This window comes from Salmo salar, chromosome ssa20 (genome assembly GCF_905237065.1).
Source record: "Salmo salar chromosome ssa20, Ssal_v3.1, whole genome shotgun sequence".
NCBI lineage: Eukaryota > Metazoa > Chordata > Actinopteri > Salmoniformes > Salmonidae > Salmo > Salmo salar.
This window is the reverse complement of record NC_059461.1, coordinates 12,618,765-12,640,728: the sequence shown is the minus strand read 5'-3', so window position 1 is coordinate 12,640,728 and position 21,964 is coordinate 12,618,765. Positions and strand designations below refer to the sequence as shown.

General features: G+C 39.5%; 1 protein-coding gene across 1 annotated transcript; it reads right to left on the bottom strand.

Annotated features, from left to right (window-relative positions):
- Window positions 1–8,092: 8,092 nt before the first annotated feature.
- Window positions 8,093–21,443, bottom strand: LOC106580239 (immunoglobulin lambda-1 light chain). Its single transcript, XM_045704211.1, has 7 exons — window positions 21,393–21,443; window positions 20,357–20,441; window positions 19,331–19,637; window positions 11,323–11,381; window positions 10,409–10,702; window positions 10,024–10,086; window positions 8,093–9,073 (listed from the first exon to the last, which is right to left on the bottom strand). Exons 1-7 carry the CDS (start codon window positions 21,441–21,443, stop codon window positions 8,922–8,924), a joined length of 1,011 nt encoding a protein of 336 aa, XP_045560167.1. The 3' UTR covers window positions 8,093–8,921.
- Window positions 21,444–21,964: the final 521 nt, after the last annotated feature.

Here is a 21,964-nt window from a genome sequence, read left to right as displayed (position 1 = left end):
CCCTGTTATTGTTTGCTTGGGAATGTTGATACTGGAGAATGTTATCAGAAGAAACTGTCTAACCTAGCATTTATATCGGCCAAGAAATGCATTGCCATTAAAACCTCGTACATCTAGACGTTCCGCTAGCGGAACACCTGCTCCAATATCCAATGATGGGCGTGGCGCGAAATACAAAGTCCTCGAAAATCCGAAAACTTCAATTTTTCAAACATATGACTATTTTACACCATTTTAAAGACAAGACTCTCCTTTATGTAACCACACTGTCCGATTTCAAAAAGGCTTTACAGCGAAAGCAAAACATTAGATTATGACAGCAGAGTACCCAGCCAGAAATAATCAGACACCCATTTTTCAAGCTAGCCTCTTCAGCGTCTCGTCCCGTCAGCGGGATCAAAATCCAGGGAAAACTCCTAGCGACATTAGCATAACGAAATGTAATAAAAAAAATTGTTTCAAATATAGGACTGTCTCATATCGTTTTATAGATACACCTCTCCTGAATCGACCCACATCGTCCGATTTCAAAAAGGTTTTACAGGAAAAGCAAATCATTAGATGATGTTAGAGGAGTCCATCGTAAAAGCAGCAACATAGCCATTTTCCGACCAACCACATGCATCACAAATAACCAAAAAACAGCTAAATGCTGTTTTTGATGACACACCTAGGACATCATGTTACACAATGCATGCATTCTTATGTTCAATAAAGTTCATATTTATATATGAAAACAGCATTTTACATCGGCGTCTGACGTTGACTAACTATTTTCCCGTCAAATGCAATCCGGGGAAACAGAGCTACAATTTACTGAATTACTATTCGAAAACATGTTTAAAATGTAATATTGTCATTCTAAGATTTATAGATGAATATCTCTTGAAAGCACCTGTCATACCAGATTTAAAAATAACTTTACTGGGTAATCACACTTAGCGATAAAAGGGGATGCGATACTCAGAAAATGAGCTAGTAAATACAGCTCGGCGCCATCTTGGAACAATCGCATATCACATCTAATGTTGTATAATATTGTCAATAATCCCTTACCTTTAGTTGTCTTCATCAGAAAGCACTTCCAGGAATCCCAGGTCCACAACAGATGTATGTTCGGTCGAAAAAGTCCATCCTTTATGTTCCATTAGCTTGCTGTTGTTAGCGCGTCTGAATGGTGTATCCAACTACTCTGCCGTGCGCGCCACAGCCGTTTCGAAATACATTTTTTTTTTCCCATTTAGGTTCGTTCAAACATGTCAAATGTTGTATAACATAAATCTTCAGGGCCTGTTTCAACAAGAGAGCCAATAAGATTCGAGGGGGATGATTTCATTGTGTTTCAAAACGTTTCCAAAGGTGGGGGTAGACAGGGCCGCCGGCGTCATAATGGTGATGGCCCTCCCCCTGTGACCAATTTCCAACGCGTCTCATTCACTGAGTTTCGACAGTAGAAGGCTCAAAACACTTTGTAAAGACTGGCGACATCTTGTGGAAGCAATAGGAAGTGCTCAAATAACGATAGCTCACGGTGTGAATAATAGGCAACGACGTGAAGTTGAGTCCACAATTCAGAATTCCACTTCCTGTTTCAATCGGTCTCGGGGTTTTGACTGCCATATGAGTTCTGTTATACTCACAGACACCATTCAAACAGTTTTAGAAACTTTAGGGTGTTTTCTATCCACAGGTATTAATTATATGCATATCCTAGCTTCTGAGTTTGATTAGTAGGCCGTTGAAAATGGGCACGAATTTTTTCCAAAATGCGCTGTGGCGCCCCCTATCCTAGGGTAACGTCAAGAGGCTAGCATATAATGTCACATAAACCCAAACCACAGCTAAATGCAGCACTAACCTTTGATGATCTTCATCAGATGACACTCCTAGGACATTATGTTACACAATACATGCATGTTTTGTTCAATCAAGTTCATATTTATATCAAAAAACAGCTTTTTACATTAGCATGTGACGTTCAGAACTAGCATTCCCACCGAACACATTCCCACCGAACAATTATTTTAAGAATTATAGAAACAGAACTCCTTTATGCAATCGCGGTGTCAGATTTTAAAATAGCTTTTCGGTGAAAGCACATTTTGCAATATTCTGAGTAGATAGCTCGCCATCACGGGCTAGCTATTTTGACACCCACCAAGTTTGGTACTCACCAAACTCAGATTTACTATAAGAAAAATTGGATTACCTTTGCTGTTCTTCGTCAGAATGCACTCCCAGGACTTCTACTTCAATAACAAATGTTGGTTTGGTTCCAAATAATCCATAGTTATATCCAAATAGCGGCGTTTTGTTTGTGCGTTCAAGACACTATCCGAAGGGTAAAGAAGGGTGACGCGCCCGGCGCGTTTCGTGACAAAAAAATTCAAAATATTCCATTACCGTACTTCGAAGCATGTCAAACGCTGTTTAAAATCAATTTTTATGCGATTTTTCTCGTAAAAAAAGCGATAATATTCCGACCGGGAGTAGTTGTTTTCGTTCAAAGACTGAAAATGTAAACATGGAGTCGTCTCGTGCACGCGCGCACCAGTCTCATTGTTCTCAGATCGACCACTTACCAAATGCGCTACTGTTTTTCAGCCATGGCCTGCAAAGTCATCATTCAACGTTCTGGCGCCTTCTGAGAGCCTATGGGAGCGTTAGAAAATGTCACGTACAGCAGAGATCCCCTGTTTTGGATAGAGATAACAAAGAAGGCCAAGAAATGGTCAGAGAGGGCGCTTCCTGTTTGGAATCTTCTCAGGTTTTGGCCTGCCAAATGAGTTCTGTTATACTCAGACACCATTCAAACAGTTTTAGAAACTTTGGAGTGTTTTCTATCCAAAGCTAATAATTATATGCATATTCTAGTTTCTGGGCAGGAGTAATAATCAGATTAAATCGGGTACGTTTTTTATCCGGCCGTGAAAATACTGCCCCCTATCCATAAAAAGTTAATTGGAAAGTTGGTTATCCTCACACAATGAATGGAAGAAATGTCAAGTTATGTATCACTAGATTTTAATTATTAAAAGATTAATGGTATACTGTGCAACTTCCATGAGGTCTGGATGCCTTAAATGGAATACTGTATGACAAAAGGAGTCTGTGTTGAAAACATGCCCACGTCAGACGAGATACCTATTTAGGCAATCCCTAGCTGCTGGGCTGCTAAGTCCTGGCCCTGGAGGTCTGCCATACTGTTGGTTGTCACTCTGGCCTTGGCCTAACACACCTGAAACCAATAATGATAAGATCTAAGATCCTAAACCTGAGTGGGGTGTGTTGGGGCGCTACAGGGCCGTGGACCCCTAGGGGCAGGATGGGGTGACCCAGCTATATTGCATGCAAGTAAAAAGAGCTATACATGTCACACCCTGACCTTAGAGAGCCTTTTTATTCTCTATTTTGGTTAGGTCAGGGTGTGACTAGGGTGGGTACTCTAGTTTTTGTATTTCTATGTTGGCCTGGTATGGTTCCCAATCAGAGGCAGCTGTCTATCGTTGTCAGTGATTGAGGATCATATTTAGGCAGCCTTTTTCCACCTGTTGTGTGTGGGATCTTGATTTTGTATTGTTGCTTTTTTAGACCTACAAAGCTGTACGTTTTGTTTGTTAGTCTTTCTTGTTTTGTGCCGGTTATCATAAATAAAAATGATTAACTTACCCCACGCTGCATCTTGGTCCGACCATCCTTCCAACAACAATCGTTACAATAGTTATATTAGGCCTATGATATTACTTATATGGAGGGTATACTGTTTCTGTGTGTTAATGTGTAGGTGTTTTTGTTAAACTTTTGTTTTCCAAATCTTTCCCTTGAGACATAAAAAAAGATGGGAAGGAAGTTGTGTTGGAAGAGGGGTTGAGTTATTGACTAGACTGGTGGGGGTTGGGCATACAGGTGGCTCGGGCTGAAATTTAACAGGATGTCTTAATTAAGACATTCAAAAGTTAAGTCTTTGTTCTTTCTTTGTAAGAGTTGTTCATTTGTTAGGCTATTGGTTACATTTGCTCTAAATACTCATGCAATGGGTGAAGAATGACCAGGCACGTGTTAAAAAGGGCCCAGAAGTGTTTTTTGGGTGAACTTCCCCTTTAAATAAAGTGAGTAAAGAATGACAACAGAGCCTAGAGACATTTCTATGATTCTGATGTGTCCTCTATTGAACCTGAAGATAACTGTTTAGTTGGAGCAGAGATGATGTGAGGTGAAACACTGTCACTCAGGCCTTATGTTTTCCAACTGCTCCTCCAATCTGATGTCACTTCCTGTGGTCGTTGACAAGGGCTTGGTTCCAATTACATGATCTACTTATTTCTCCTTCCTCCCAAAGTGTGCACTTGTTCACTTCCCTTTACTGGTAGGAAATTAATATGGTGGTAAGGCCTCTAGTCCATGCCTCCACTTATTCAATGCTTGTGTGAAGTATTGAACACTTCAGGAGAATGGAGATATTATTGGGACGCACACATTCACTGTCTAAATTTAACCATGATAGTCTTTGTACCAGATACATCAATACTACTCAACCAAGTGATAAATTCCAGGTTCATCCATGTTCAAGGTTCTCCTAATAACATTTTAGACTTTTGATGTAGACCTCCATGTACCAATCCCAGATTGCTCCTTTAATACTGACATTGGTCCCCTGTGTCTTTTTCCACAACATGTTGCATTTATATTTTTTGTTCAGTATATAACAGCAGACATCGTACAGAGAAGAGTACAGTATACTAACAAACCCCCCAAAACCGCAACTGAAACAGTAGCTAAGTATAACCACCTGTGCTATCCAAATAGACAAATGTCACTGATGATACTGCTAAGCAGCAGCTGAACATCTATAGTATGCTCAGCATGAACAGTGAAAGTGACATGACAATCTAAAACTTAGACCTAGAATATAGTCTACCTGATCTGAAGCTTATGTCTAATGGTACAGTATATGCCGGTTAACCATGAGAGAAGAATAGATGATGACCTGGTAACAAGAGAAATAGACCCGATAGATTACTAGAATATGCCTGCATTTAAGAGTGTCTAAAATAAACTCTCCAACTGAACGTTTCCATTAGAGGCAATGAATGCATAATCGCCAACAAATGACTGACATGTGGGTGTTTAGCAAGCCCACAGCATGCTAGGTAATGCTAGCATCACCAGCCAATCCAATGCGGTTGGAAGCTATAGCGAGCCTTGATTGGTTATTGCACCGGGTTACAGTGTATGCTTCCCGACTAAAGTCCAAGGTGATAACTTGAATCTGAGGGAAAAAAGTTAGGCATATTTTAACGGTCGTCGTATATACTGGACCAAGGCGCAGTGGGTTGAGTGCTCATTTTTAACTTTTATTGAACACGCACAAAAACAAAACAAGAAAACGAACGAACGAACGAACGAACGAACGAACGAACGAACGAACGACCGCACAGTATTGCAGGCTAACACAGCAGTGCAAAAACAACTTCCCACAAAACCCTTTACAAAAACACCCCTCTATATAGGACCTTCAGAGGCAACGAGGAACAGCTGCCTCCAATTGAAGGTCCATCCAATAACCCTAAACATAGAACTAAAAAGACTAGACCAGAACATAGAAATATACTAACATAGAACATAACCAAAAACCCCTGAACACTCTAAACAAACACCCCTCTACCTAAACACATAGCCCAACAAACCCCGAAACACTCTAAACAAATACCCCCTGCCATGTCCTGACCAAACTACAATAACAAATAACCCCTTATACTGGTCAGGACGTGACACAAATGGTTTGAGTTAGTAGTAGTTATCAAATGTAAAAGGAGGCTGTACTTCTGTGAACATATGCTTAATGATGGAAAGACCCAGTAATGTTCAGCCGGCGATAGACTGATGCCATCCGAGAGACACAAAATATCACGCTGCATGACTGGTGAAAAGCACATGTAGCGTCCCATATCATTTGCGCCATCACGATGGTGGTAGATACGAGTCACACTCAGCTAAAATGACTGTAGCAGAGTGAGCTGCATCAGGGTATAAGATGCCTTGCATACACACTATGTACAAGCATGCATGATATCGTGCATCAACATGCTTACTGCTATCCTAAAATGTAGAACACTCCTAAAATATTGCCTAACCTGATGTTTCATGATTACTACAGCACTAATGAAAGATGTAGTATTGTTGGGTATTGTTGATTTGGGTATTTCTTTGGATTTAAATAAAATGTAACAGTTGACCATATTGTTAAAGGGCCTTCTTTTGGAAGTGTATAGAAAACAAAAGGCTGTTAATAAGACATTTGGGTAACACTTTACATTACAGCACAGAATAAATGGGTAATAACATGATAATAATGTGGAAACTAACTTAAAATACCTCTACTGTATTTACTAGGCTACTAGGCTACTTCTTTTGATAATCATATACATTTCCTTGTAAAAAGATATGTTAAAAACTAATTATCGTGTACTAGGGGGTAAGTAGCCCCTGCTAAGAACAATGTCTAAGCAACGTTGGGAAAAAACATTGTATATGAATGTTATGCTTAGGCGAATAAACTGTAAAGGGAAATAAATGGCTACAGTTTAATGAATGTTGTTTTTAGAAAACTGCATTTTCTTTAAGTACTGGGGTAACTATACCTCTTTTTCACTCACCTGCACATACATTTTATTTGTTCTTTCTTTGTTGTTCCTTTCCATACAATCCATTATGTACAATTGCACTGAATATGATTTGAAAAATGCAAGATTTTAAATCCCAGCAGTCTTTAAAATTACATATAAATTACATATAAATAATAACTTTATATAACATTGGAAAATAACATTTAATAACAACAGTTTAACTAATTAAGTCAGTATAACATTGATGTGGCAACTCTCTTATGCTCTGCTATTGCACGATTGTAATTTCTACCTTTAGGTCACAAATAAAGCTATCCCCAGTGAATTTGGAGCACAACTCATGAGCCCACCTCCTGCACTGCTCACACCTAATCCAGTCCCCAACTGTGACTGAAAACAGGGGAAGAGATGCCATTTGAAAAGCTCTCTCTTAAAAATGTAGATAGCTATCTAGCTATATGACATAAAATGATTTGTAAAATAGCTAAAAGGCTATAAAGTTGCATTAACTGTAAAGCTATCAGTCACTAGTGGAAAGATTTACAACTGAAATTAAGTTACGTTATCTTTTTTAAAATGTATTTTACCTCCGACGATCTGTTAGTAATGGTGCTAGCTAGAACTCCTAGCAGCTTATGCTAACTAGCTAGCAAGTTAGAATAAACTAGCGCTAACTGGGCTAGTCATTGTCTAAATGACAGGTAGATACACATTTAAAACCATAAAAGGGATCCTAGACTGGGGGGGGCGAGTTGCCCCCAACACACTCATCCAACATATTACTACTTTACTCAAAAATTATCTAAAATGTTCTCTCTAAACAAGTGAATTATTTATCTTTAGGCTTTCCTACTTGTACATATTTTTTCAAAAAGTATATATCTAACTTAATTTGAATATATCTACAACTTTTCCAAAACTTACACAGAGGAAATAAAGTGTTGGAAAAATAATTTAGTTGTTAAGGTAAAAAGTTCACATAAACAGAATTATGAAGAAGTTATTTTGTCATAGGCCTACAACTCTAAAAACGCAAGAACCATAGGCTAACATTATGGAATCGTCTTTTCTGCCAATCACTGTCATATTCTCAAATTTGATGGCAAGACCCGAACACACAGATAAATGAAACATCCTGCAAATTTGACTAACCAAAAACTCATCACACGCTTGAGCTGGGGTTAAGCAACTGTATCTTGTTTCGGTTATGCAGCTGTATCTTGTTTCCATTGACTAACATTTCAGCTTTCATTAATAAACCAAAGAAACATATCAACCACATTTTCCCACCACTATTGAGTCTATAGTCTCTACACCTGCGTCAGAGCATGCACATTTAAGCAAACAGGTTGAAAACAGAGAATAAGGGATCTTATGATCTTATTGTTCCGCTTCTGATGTGATTCAATAATTTAAAATGTTCTAAAATAAGAATAGATGATCTTATAAGAAATACAATGTTTTGGGGGTTTTAAGAAACATGAATTTTTTATTATGGTGACAGTTTCCTCATTCAAAATAGCACGGAACTGTACAAAATGTAGGCTATACAATACATTGCAGAACCATGTTTTTTTTACTTTTCTTTCATGAAGGCAGAAATAATTAAAACCATCCCCATCTGAAAGGATATGGTTATTTTGAGAAACTTTGCTCACTACAAGGCTGTGTTACACAAGGAAATGTCACTTTTCATACAAGCTTTATGTATCAACGTAAAAAAATAAACAACAACAGCATTGTATCATTGTAAAAAATCACAAATGACTGATTTCACTCATAGATCAATTTTCTGGCTCAATAAGCACTTATCATTTAGTTTTTTAAAGCAAAAAAAAGCTAGATTTTCTATTATTCATGGTAAATGAATGAGAAAATTTAATGAAGATATGAAATACTGTCAGAAAACTAACTCTAATTACTTGAGAAAAAATACACTTCATTACACACTTGACAAGTTACTAAAAATGATTTTGTATAATGACACATGTTTAGAAATCAAGGGCCATATATTTAATAACAACATATTTAAAGAAATACATATGATAATTAGGTAAATATTTTTGTAAAAATCAAATACAGATTTTGTAAAAAAGTAATTTGACGCTATGACATACAACAAGGCAACTTTAATAAAACTGTCAATATTTCAATCATATTTCTACCATCAAGATTTGCTCTCCTTAACTGAACTGTATTCAAGTGTCTGTAGTGGGTGGCTCCCACAATCATCAAAACTAAATATTATGTGATATTCATTTTAAGGAGGGAAACACAATATATAGGGATATCCTTTCAATGAATTTGTCTACAGGTTTTGGGTCTACAACCCATGTTCCTGTAGTGCAGCAGGAAAGAGAGCCCATAGCAGTACACCATGCTCTTCACTATCATCACTGTGTAAACCAGAGAGGCCAAGTTCAGACTGCATATGGACTTTAATGAATCTGGGGAAAAGAAAAGAGTAAGGCCAGGAAATTAGCCAGTGATTTTATTATAATATAGTCCAGTTTTCTGTTATCTTGTTTCTTTTTTTCTCTTCTCTTTTTCATGAGTTTGCTGGGTCCTATTTGTATTTGTTGTTTCTGTATGAAAAAATGTCAATACAATATTGATCGTACATTTTTTTAAGGACAAGGTTCAATCCGATCATGGGTTATAAGCAAGGCGGTTTTTAAAGCCATTTCCGAACAAGCCGAACATATGCAACGTTTACCATGGATGGGATCTCTGCGATCACCAGAACATTGCCTTTAAAAGCCGCTATGCCTATTACCTCAATTACCTCAACCAACCGGTGCCCCCGCACATTGACTCGGTCCCGGTACCCCCTTATTTGTTACTTTTATTTCTTATCTTTTTAGGTATTTTTTCTTAAAACTGCATTGTTTGTTAAGGGCTTGTCAGTAAGAATTTCACTGTAAAGTCTACACCTATTGTATTCGGCGCATGTGACAAACACGATTTGAACCCGCCAAAGGATTGAATCGTTCTGATTGCACTTTGTCGGGCTATTTACAATTAAGCCGACATATATTCAGCGTTTATCGTGAATGCGGTCTCACAAATCCTTGATCTTTCAACGTTTTTAGATTCATTAGACAGTGCCATCTCTCCGCAGGTCACGAGATTTAAAATGTTCTCTTTACAAAACATTCTTCCCTTACCTTTGGATTTGGCCATGCAAAGCATCATTCTTGCCCCACACCTCAAGTTTACCATAAATATCACATTAAATCACTTTTATCACACTTTTCAAAAACTTCTCATCTAACCATATTACACTCCTGAATAATGCAACTTCACCATATCTAAATCTGTTAATTTATATATTTTTTCCAACTTTTAATTATTTGAATAGACCCCAAAACTGCATGAAATACACTTAAATATTTACCGTTGGTAACCTGCAGAGTGGTTGGTGAAGCCATGGTGGTTGGAGAAGCTTCAGTTGGTTCCTCTGAGAACAAAATGTAAAAAGGTCATATTAAATAATACTTTTTTCAGAGCATTATGTTGGCTACTATCAGGGATACACTAATAGTTACGCAAAAAAAACAAGATTTGTTTAAACTTGCGAAACTAACTAGACAACATTCCTGTGAAATTACCAAGTGTCAACCCATTTTTTATGTAGGCTAGGCGTACTTTCTTTTTTACTTTGAAAAGGTAATATTCAATTTTCGGATTACATGACTGCCTACTCATATAAACATATACATTAATACATATTACATAATTAATACATACTAATGTTAAACAATTTCAATGATTGTCTTTACCTTCTGGTATGTTAACATCTTGAGGGCCCCCTTCATGCTCCACAGAACAGCTGTATTTGTTCCTGTATGTCTTGTCTTTATCAATGATGATCATACTGGTCGTCCGTCCTTCCTCCCTCTGTTCCAGCTCTTCCCTCTCTGCTTTGGGTACCTCTACTGTTCGGCCATTTTTATCCACCATCTTCCATGAAATCTTGACCAAGTCTGGAAACATGTCTCTAGCCAGACATAGCAGGGTGGTTTTCCTATTTGGCTCAGGTTTGGACGCTGGGTATGGGTTTTTGTACACTATTGTTGTCTGATTTTCAAGAGAAACAATAACATTTACAGTCTTCTTTAAAGGGACATCACACACAAGTTGTCAGACTTCAGAGGTAGTCTGTTGAATCATGATGTCCCACAGCATTTGTTTTATATCCAGCTTTACTGTCTATATTCAAGTAAACAATTAATTACATACATAAATAAATGAACTAGATTTTATTTTTCATAAGAAATATCCTTTCTGGAATATCTTATTTCTATATAATGTAAATTAAACTTTCAATATCATTTAATTCATAAGATTACTAGTTCAGTAAACAGTTCAACATTCTTACCCTATATCAAATTACTTAACATTTCTATCACAAATTTAACTGAGGGTGTATATCTCTAAGAGTAAGGACATGCAATATACTGTAAATTGTTCATATGGCATCATTGAAAATCAGAATGATCAATTCAACAGGCGAATAACAGGCTTTGAAATTCATAATATTTGTTTTTATTTTCGAACAAGAGTTGATCGTGAATAATGCATATTTGTGGAGCAATGTTGCAGGATGTTTTCTCAATTATTTTGGAAACAGATTAGACATATAGATTAATTATAATTACTAATGACTAGTGCTTTGTTTATCTGCTGAAAGTCAGAGGAATGAATCTCTTACCTGTCACATAAAGTTTTGTACCAGATCCAAATACAAGTACATACACAGTGAAAATTCCCTTGTCAAAAAGTAGTCTGCACTGTGTTTGGCATGGCGTGTGTTAAGTGTACAAAGGTTCAGGGGCCTTATGCACCCCAAATATCTGAGGGGGCACAAAGTAGGTGAGTACAGCTTTTTTCTGCAATCTAAAACCATAATCATTATGCTCAATTCTATTTTAATAATATGTCAATTGTTTTGCAAATCTAAGCATACTTCTTGAGCTTTGTTTAAATATTTTTTTATTGATATAATCTGAGGGGGCACGTGCCCCTGTACCTTCTATTAGCATGCCGCCTCTGCAAAGGTTGACCACTTAACAGAATGTCACATGTTCTTCTCCATTAATAATTTCCAAAGTTATCAACATAAAAATCATCCCTTAATTCCTTTTACAAAAGCACACACACAAATGTATGCACACCGTAAAAAAAACACACACACACACACACACACACACACACACACACACACACACACACACACACACACACACACACACACACACACCAACTCCTGGTCATACTCACGTCATCTGAGCACGAGGTATGTTGCTGAATGCTGAATGAGAGACCTCGGTTTACTGTTTTTGTAAAGTTGTGACAGTGTTTCCTTGTAAAGTTTGATTTGATATACTTTTGGATTTTGGATCCCGCGGCTCAGTTGGGCGCAGTTGCTGTGAATGCTAGTATATGTCCCGGGATCCTGCCAGATTCCATGTAAAAGGGTGAGACACGGAAACCCAGCTAGCCTAGCTGGCTCGGCAGTCTGAAATGGAGGTTGATATTGAATTTTATCAACGCTGCAGGAACTGTGTTTATTTTGCTTTATTCAGGGAGAATGTGGACCGCCCGGACATTCAATGTAGCAACTGTTTGCTTGCAAAAGACTATAAGGGCAAAGTGGCAACTCTTAGGAAACAAGTAACGAACCTACACAAGCTACTGGGGAATCAAATCCCACCTACTTTTTCTTTTTCTTCTACCCCAGTAGCTGGACGTCGCTCTGGTCTGGTGGAAATTCCGCTGCCGTATCGGCTCTCCACAGCCGACTGGCCAGTACTCTTACTCTTACTGTTCTTGACCCAACCATCCAGCTATGGAGATATGTCACTCGCTGTGGAAATCGAAGAAAGAGTCCTCTGGCAACAGGGGCCTCCTTGGAGATGTTAAGCCCGGACCGGACACAGACCAGAAACGACTTTGCCAGCCTGGATCCAGAGGTTCCGATGCATTCTTCCCTAGGGGCTTCCGATTCGAGATTGGTACTGGCGCCTTCGTCCTCTGTTCTCTCTCCCTCTTTGGTGGCTTCTTCCTCGGGCTCAGATCCTCAGAGCAACCACACTCATAAGACCGTAAGGCTGCCTGAGAGACCGGCCCATTCATCATCCACGATGGATACTACAGCCTGCTCGGGTCGATTGGGCCCCACTGCCCTTCGGTTGTTGAGGGGTTTGCGAAACCACTCGAGCCGAAAGAACGGCCGGATCGTCATCGGCAGCTCTATTGTAAGAAACATCTTGGTTCCTGGGGCAAAAACCCTGTGCTACCCAGGAGTATGAATACAGGACATTAAAAGGCTGCTTCCAACAGCTCTACGACAGATGCCAGGAGTTGACTCTGTCGTAATTCATGTGGGGTCAAACGACATCAGGAGAGCTAGATCGGAACTTCTGAAAATGGATTTTAAAGAACTGATTCTAGCACTGAAGGATTCCAAAAAGCGGCCAATCATTTCAGGTCCTGTACCATTGTTGGGCCGCGGTGTGAAAGATTCAGCAGGCTACTGGCATTACACACCTGGCTAAAATATTACTGTAGCTCTGTTGGAATCACTTTTATAGATAACTTTGACACCTTCTGGAAACAGAAGATACTCCATAGCAATGACGGAGTCCATCCAAATCATCTTGGCTCCTGGACTCTGTCCATGCATTTGAAGGCTGTGTTGAGACAATGACTTATCAATGACGCAAGACAAGCTCAGGTAATCCCTACCATTGTGACGCTGAGTTGCCATAATGCTGCATCAAACATACATTTTCCCATGTGCGTTGGCAGACACAATGTAAGTAACTTAATTGATGTCCCCCTAACTGCCCCGAATACCTCTGTTGATCCTATAGCTATTGTATGCAGTAATCATGTGCTTATTAACAGAGTTGCACTGAGGCGGTGTGCCCTAGTAGGAAGTCCACTGTGTGCAGCTCACCATCATCTTCAAAATAAATACCTTAACCTCTCTGGGCTAGGTGGCACCAAATCGTCCCACCTACGTAACAGCCAGTGTAATCCCGTGGCGAGTTATTCAAAAACCTCAAAAATGCAAAAACTTCCATTTTTCAAACATATGACTATTTTACACCATTTTAAAGACAAGACTCTCGTTAATCTAACCACACTGTCCGATTTCAAAAAGGCTTTACAACGAAAGCAAAACATTAGATTATGTCAGCAGAGTACCCAGCCAGAAATAATCAGACACCCATTTTTCAAGCTAGTATATAATGTAACATAAACCCAAACCACAGCTAAATGCAGCACTAACCTTTGATGATCTTCATCAGATGAAAACCCTAGGACATTATGTTATACAATACATGCATGTTTTGTTCAATCAAGTTCATATTTATATCAAAAACCAGCTTTTTACATTAGCATGTGACTAGCATGTGACTAGCATTCCCACTGAACACTGCCGGTGAATTTACTAAATTACTCACGATAAACGTTCACAAAAAGCATAACAATTATTTTAAGAATTATAGATACAGAACTCCTCTATGCACTCGATATGTCCGATTTTAAAATAGCTTTTCGGTGAAAGCACATTTTGCAATATTCTCAGTAGATAGCCCGGCATCACAGGGCTAGCTATTTAGACACCCAGCAAGTTTAGCACTCACCAAAGTCAGCATTACTATAAGAAAAATGTTATTACCTTTGCTGTCTTCGTCAGAATGCACTCCCAGGACTTCTACTTCAATAACAAATGTTGGTTTGGTTCAAAATAATCCAAAGTTATATCCAAACAGCGGCGTTTTGTTCGTGCGTTCAAGACACTATCCGAAAGGGTAAATAAGGGTGACGCGCATGGCGCAATTCGTGACAAAAAAATTCTAAATATTCCATTACCGTACTTCGAAGCATGTCAACCGCTGTTTAAAATCAATTTTTATGCCATTTTTCTCATAAAAAAGCGATAATATTCCGACCGGGAATCTGCGTTTAGGTAAACAGACAAAAGAAAAGAAAGCATTCGGTCGACTCGGGCACGCGCCTAAGCCCATAGTACTCTGAGCGGCCACTTGCCAAAAGCGATAAAGTGTTTCAGCCAGAGCCTGCCTCGATATCCTTCAGCTTTTTCCTGGGCTCTGAGAGCCTATGGGAGCCGTAGGAAGTGTCACGTTAGAGCAAAGATCCTAAGTCTTCAATAAAAACAGCCTAGATGAAACACATCTTGTCAGACAGGCCACTTCCTGCATGGAATCTTCTCAGGTTTTGGCCTGCCATTTGAGTTCTGTTATACTCACAGACAACATTCAAACAGTTTTAGAAACTTTAGGGTGTTTTCTATCCAAAGCCAATAATTATATGCATGTTCTAGTTACTGGGCAGGAGTAGTAACCAGATTAAATCGGGTACGTTTTTTATTTGGATAGAAAACACACTAAAGTTTCTAAAACTGTTTGAATGGTGTGTGTGAGTATAACAGAACTCATATGGCAGGCAAAAACCTGAGAAGATTCCATGCAGGAAGTGGCCTGTCTGACAATTTGTAGACTATTAGACTATTTCACAGCATTTTAAAGATAAGACTCTCCTTTATCTAACCACACTGTCCGATTTCAAAAAGGCTTTACAGCGAAAGCAAAACATTAGATTATGTCAGCAGAGTACCAAGACAGAAATAATCAGACACCCATTTTTCAAGCTAGCATATAATGTCACAAAAGCCCAGAAGACAGCTAAATTCAGCACTAACCTTTGATGATCTTCATCAGATGACACACCTAGGACATTATGTTATACAATACATGCATGTTTTGTTCAATCAAGTTCATATTTATATCAAAAAACAGCTTTTTACATTAGCATGTGACGTTCAGAACTAGCATACTAGCATACAAACTTCCGGGGAATTTGCTAACAATTTACTAAATTACTCACGATAAACGTTCACAAAAAGCATAACAATTATTTTAAGAATTATAGATACATAACTCCTCTATTCACTCGATATGTCCGATTTTAAAATAGCTTTTTGGTGAAAGCACATTTTGCAATATTCCAAGTACATAGCCCAGGCATCACGGGCTAGCTATTTAGACACCCGGCAAGTTTAGCACTCACCAATATCAGATTTACTATTCTAAAAGTTTGATTACCTTTTGTTGTCTTCGTCAGAATGCACTCCCAGGACTGCTACTTCAATAACAAATGTTGGTTTGGTCCAAAATAATCCATCGTTATATCCGAATAGCGCCGTTTTGTTCGTGCGTCCCAGACACTATCCGAATGGTAAAGAAGGGTCGTGCGCATGGCGCAATTTGTGACAAAACAAATCTAAATATTCCATTACCGTACTTCGAAGCATGTCAACCGCTGTTTAAAATCCATTTTTATGCCATTTTTCTCGTAAAAAAGCGATAATATTCCGACCCGGAATGTCCATTTATCTAAACAGAGGAATGAAAACAAACCTTTCGGTCGACGCGGGCACGAGCCTGAGTCTCACAGTACTGTAACCAGCCACTACCCAAACGCGCTACTTTGTTTCAGCCAGAGCCTGCAAAGCCACGATTCCGCTTTTTGCCGCCTTCTGAGAACCTATGGCAGCCGTAGGAAGTGTCACGGGACAGATAAGATCCTCACTCTTCAATAAACAGAGACAAGAAGAATGACACCTTGTCAGACAGGCCACTTCCTGCATGAAATGTTCTCAGGTTTTTGCCTGCCATATGAGTTCTGTTATACTCAGACACCATTCAAACAGTTTTAGAAACTTTAGGGTGTTTTCTATCCAAAGCCAATAATTATATGCATATTCTAGTTACTGGGCAGGAGTAGTAACCAGATTAAATCGGGTACGTTTTTTATCCAGCCGTGAAAATACTGCCCCCTAGCCATAACAGGTTAACAGAGATAAATAAAGAAGTGCGCACCCTCACCGACGCGCGCCACAATACTACAGCCAAAATGGGAGCATTTTGGCTGTAGAAAAACTATAAATTCTAGCTCATTTTTCCAAAAACAAGCCTGAAACTCTTTCTAAAGATTGTTGACATCTAGTGGAAGCCCTAGGAACTGCAATCTGGGAGGTATTCCTTTGATTTTCCCATAAACAAGGATTTGGACGGGCAGACACCTAAAAAAAACAAATCCGGGTGGATTCTCCTCGGGTGTTTGCCTGCCATATCAGTTCTGTTATTCTCATAGACATTATTTTAACAGTTTTAGAAATTTCAGAGTGTTTTCTATACAATACTACCAATCATATGCATATCCATATCATCCGAATTACCGAATACTGCCATCGGCCCTCAAGAAGCTAGTTGTTCAGCACATTTTCCGCCTTCACAAACTTCTTCTGGACATAGTCACCGACCAGGGTCCCCAGTTTACCTCCAGATTTTGGAGGGAATTCTGTGCTCTACTGGGATCATCAGCCAGTCTGTCTTCGGGTTATCACCTTCAGTCCAACGGTCAAACTGAGCAGGTGCACCAGGATCTGGAGACCCCTTTACGGTGCTGTGTGTCTGCCAACCCCGCCACTTGGAGTCAGCACCTTCCTTGGGTGGAGTACGCACACAACACTCTCCAGTGTTCCTCCACTGGCCTATCACCGTTCCACGTGTTGTACGGTTACCAGGCCCCCTGTTTCCAGATCAGGAGATCGAAGTGACGGTTCCTTCCGCTCAACGCCTCATCTCTCGTTGCCGCCGTACCTGGAAGAGGGCTCGGTCAGTGCTCCTGAGGTCCTCAGCTCAGGTTCAACATCAGGCCAACCGTCATCGCTGCCCGAGTCCCCTCCTGTGTCCAGGCCAGATGGTCTGGTTGTCTACTAGGGATCTGCCACTACGTGTGGAATCTAGGAAGTTGGCTCCCTGCTACGTTGGGCCATTCAAGGTTCTACGGCGCATCAATCCAGTGGTCTATTGTCTTTGTCTTCCCTGGTCCATGAAGGTCCATCCCACCTTCCACATCTCCAGACTCAAGCTTGTGGTATTTATTCCACTGGTTCTGGGCAACTCGGCCTCCACCTCCTCCTCTCATAATAGCGGGACAGCCAGCCTACACTGTGCGACACATCCTCTCCAGCCGTCAGATCCGGCAGGGTACTAAGTATCTCGTGGATTGGGAGGGTTACAGTCCTGAGGAACAGTCCTGTGTTCCGGCCCGGGACATTTTGTACCCCGGACTCATTCGGGACTTCCGTGGACATTCACCTACCCCTGGTGGAACGTCGGGAGCCGTTCCTTGAGGGGGGGTCCTGTCACAGGTTAGGTGTCATCTTTGACTGTACTACCTGAGGTTGCCACTGAAGGGCAACCTTATGCTATATCTAGTGTCCAGGTGATCCTGATTGATCTTATTGGGTTCACCTGTTGAATCACTATTTAGTTTCCTCTGTCGACTGGGCCGGTTGCTTAGGTCTCTTGTTTTGTTTAGTGTACTCGTGTGCTGTTGCTTTGTTGTTTTGCTGCGAAGACTTTAGTAAAGGTTCTGGATTTACCCTCATCTCTGCCTGCTGTGTTTCTCTGCGCCTGGGTCCGAGTTCGTACTAGCATTATTGTCACAACGGATTGCGCTAGCAAATTGAAGAATAACTAATTGTTCATGATCAGGAAACTTATGAGAAGAAATACGAACTAAAACACACAACGTCCAGTGGGTGAGCACACTCTACCACCATGGTACAGTTTAGTTGGCGCTACTTAAGACAGTCTCGTTTTCCAAATGTATATTTTAGTTGCGTGGATCATTCCTGTTCACACCGAGATGAAGCGCAGAATGATTGAAGGAATGAATCTGAGCCTCACACTTATAACCTGTGGAAGGCGGGACTTCCAGCAAGGCACGGATTTTACTGTCTGGCGTGATTGTAGATCCTTCTACCGAAGTTGCGAGAGTGCAACTCCTCAAAATATGTTGTACCAAAGTTGACCTACTGAAAGAGAACCATAGAGTTTTTGTACAAGCTGTGTAGAAAAGGTTTTCACTGTGCGTTCCCAAGTCCCAGCAGGCTCAGTAGTAGGAAGACACTTTAACTGACTGGATCTTCAGCTCACTGAACTCAGATTCGCACCCAACAGAGAAATCTGCTCTCTGACGATATGGTATCAGGGGTGACAGAATTGTTTTCAAAATCAATGCCTAGAATCCAAGTGAAGTGTTCACCCTTTCTTTTCCAGTACTAGTAGACAAAGTTACCTGCACACCGACCAGTAACTTTGCAGCTGAAAGAGACAATATGTCTCTCTCTCCTAGTCTCTGATATTTGGTCCTGTTGCAGCCACTGTCCTGAACCGGCCTCTGCAAAACAGAAATGGATCACTAAAAACTAAAGTTACTTCATTCAAATATTTGGATGAACCACTTGCCCAGAAAATTGAGTACATTGTTATACCACATTCCATATTCAGTGAATACGTGCTTAAGAATTGAGAAAATCAAAGCTATATAAAATTATAACATTAAACAATATGATTATGAAAAATAAATTATCACTGAAAATCTAATTGATTTCACAGATCTTTACTGAAGTATGGTTTGTATTATACAGTCGATAATGAAGATGAGAGGTGAAACACCAGCTGGGAGTGTCATTTGAAACAGTTCCTCCCTGCTGTTCAAAAATAACTTGTTTTTTCTCATCCATTAATTCAGAGCTTGATTATAACCACGGAGTGTTTGTACAGGGTGTGTGGATCAGTTCTCACTGCGGGTTCCCAGACCGATAGCAGGCACAGTAGTAGGTGGCAGAATGGGAGACTTTAACTAACTGGATCTTCAGATCACAGTTGTTATTTCTCATGGCTGAGAAATCATCTTTTTGAGGATGGTTGTACCTTGCATCAACAGCGCAGTTACCCTTTCGGATGTCGAGAATCAAGGTAAAGGGTTCTCCGTCTTTCTTCTGGTACCAGAAGACATACGTTGCACACTGATCATTGTCTTTGCAGCTGAAGGAGACAGCCTGTCCCTGTGTCCTAGTCCATGATATCTCCTGGTCCAATTTCTGCCCTGCCACTGACACTGCAAAGACAAAATGACAACATCAACACACTGAGACAAAAATACATTAGCAGAACTTAAAAGCAATTACGTGTCCACAGTATTTGCATCAATCATAGACTTAAATTGAGACAGAAACTATTTCCCTCTAGTCATTTATAGTTGCTCCTTGACCAGGTTGAATTGTAGAAAAGAAATACTGTAAGTGATGGACAGACTTACTTAAATAAAGTGAGTAAAGAATGACAACAGAGCCTAGAGACATTTCTATGGGGATTCTGAGATTTCTTCTATTGAACCTGAAGATAATTGTGTTAAGTTGGAGTAGAGATGAAGATGTGTGCGAAACACCATCACTTGGGCCTTGTGGTTTCTACGGCTCCTCCAATCTGATGTCACTTCCTGCGGTCGTTGACAAGGGCTACTGTATATTACAATAATATGATCTACTTATCTCTCCTTCCTCCTAAAGTATGCACTTGTTCCCTGCACTGATTTGAAAGAAATATGGTGGAAATGACACTAGCCCATGCCTCCACTTATCTAATGCTTGTGGGAGATAGTGAACACTTCAGGAGAAATGAGATATTATTGGGACACACCCATTCACTGTCTAAATAATTTTAAAATATATATATATATATATATATATATAGTTTTACCAGATTTATCAATACTACTCAGCTAAGTGATTCATTCCGGATGTATCCTTGTTCAACATCCTCCTAACAAAAAAATACTTTTGATGTAGACCTCGATGTACCAATCACAGATTGCTCCTTTAATACTGACATTGCTCCCCGTGTCTTTCTCCACAAGATGGTACTGAAACACATGCCAATAAATCATGTTTGAGAAATCAAGTTGAATAGAGAAACGGTTCACATAACAAACCAATGGCTATATCATTTCAATCTTATAAATGGGGACAATTGATTTTGGATAAAGAATCTGCTATCACTGATGTTCTGTTATTATTAATTTACAGCATTTTCATATGCCATTTCATGTTTATCGTGTCCTACAGAGGCATTAACTACCCCATCTGTGAAACTGAAGAAAATGGCTTTAAAGTTTTATTTGATAGCCAGCCAAATATGTTGTAGATAAATAAGTGTTAATGCACGGATGTATCATCATATTATGAAGTAATCTTTATGCATATCCTCTCTGGGATAGGGGTCCCGCTAGCCGGACAACTTCCCATGAAACTGGAGGGTGCGCAATTCAAATAAATAATCATAAAAATGATGGATATTAAACATTTAGCTACATATAAGTGTCTTATATCGGTTGAAAGCTTAAATTCTTGTTAATCTAACTGCACTGTCCGATTTACAGTAGGCTTTACAGTGAAAGCATGCCATGCGATTGTTTGAGGACGGCGCCCCACATCAAAATATTTTTCCACCGGCACATAAATTAACAAATAGCGATTAAATAGTCACTTACTTTAGAAAATCTTCCTCTGATTTGTCATCCAAAGGGTCCCAGCTATAACATGTAGTGTCGTTTTGTTAGATAAAATCCTTCTTTATATCCCAAAAAGTCTATTTAGTTGGCGCCATCGATTTGAGTAATCCACTCTTCAACTTGCCAAGATAGGAATCCGAAAATCTACCCATAAACTTTTTTTCAACAAGTCAAAATACGTTTCTATATAATTCTCAGATACCCTAAAATGTAATTAAACTATAATATTTCATACGGAAAGAAGTATGTTCAATAGGAAAGCGATATTAGCAGGTGCGCGTCCTCTTCATCGCTTGCACATACACAAAATTCCAAGTCTGTGTCCCTGTAGTAAAACTCATATTTCTTACTCATTTTTGAAGAAACAAGCCTGAAACCTTGAACAAAGACTACTGATACCCAGTGGAAGCCATTGGAATTGCATACTGGGAGCTAGAAGCCATAGGAATTGCATACTGGGAGCTAGATTTAATAATTTCCCTGTACGTTCCAATCACAGAGCATAGGCTCAAAACAAATTTCTTTGGATTTTCTCCTACAATATCTATTGTGTTATAGTCTCCTATATTGTTTTAACATTTCACAAACTTCAGAGTGTTTTCTTTCCAATGGTACCAATTATATGCATATCCTGGCTTCAGGGCCTGAGCAACAGTCAGTATACTTTGGGCACGTCAGTCAGGCTGAAATTGAAAAAATAGACCCTAGCCTGAAGAAGATATCAACCATGACCACGGATTTTACCTCCAATGACCCCTAAAACGTAGACACTGCAATCTGCCTTTCCATGACCTTAAACAACTTTACGGGTAATAAAAAGGCAAAGTACAGTATCTACAATCTACTTCTTTGTGTTTTTCTGTTTGATGGAAACA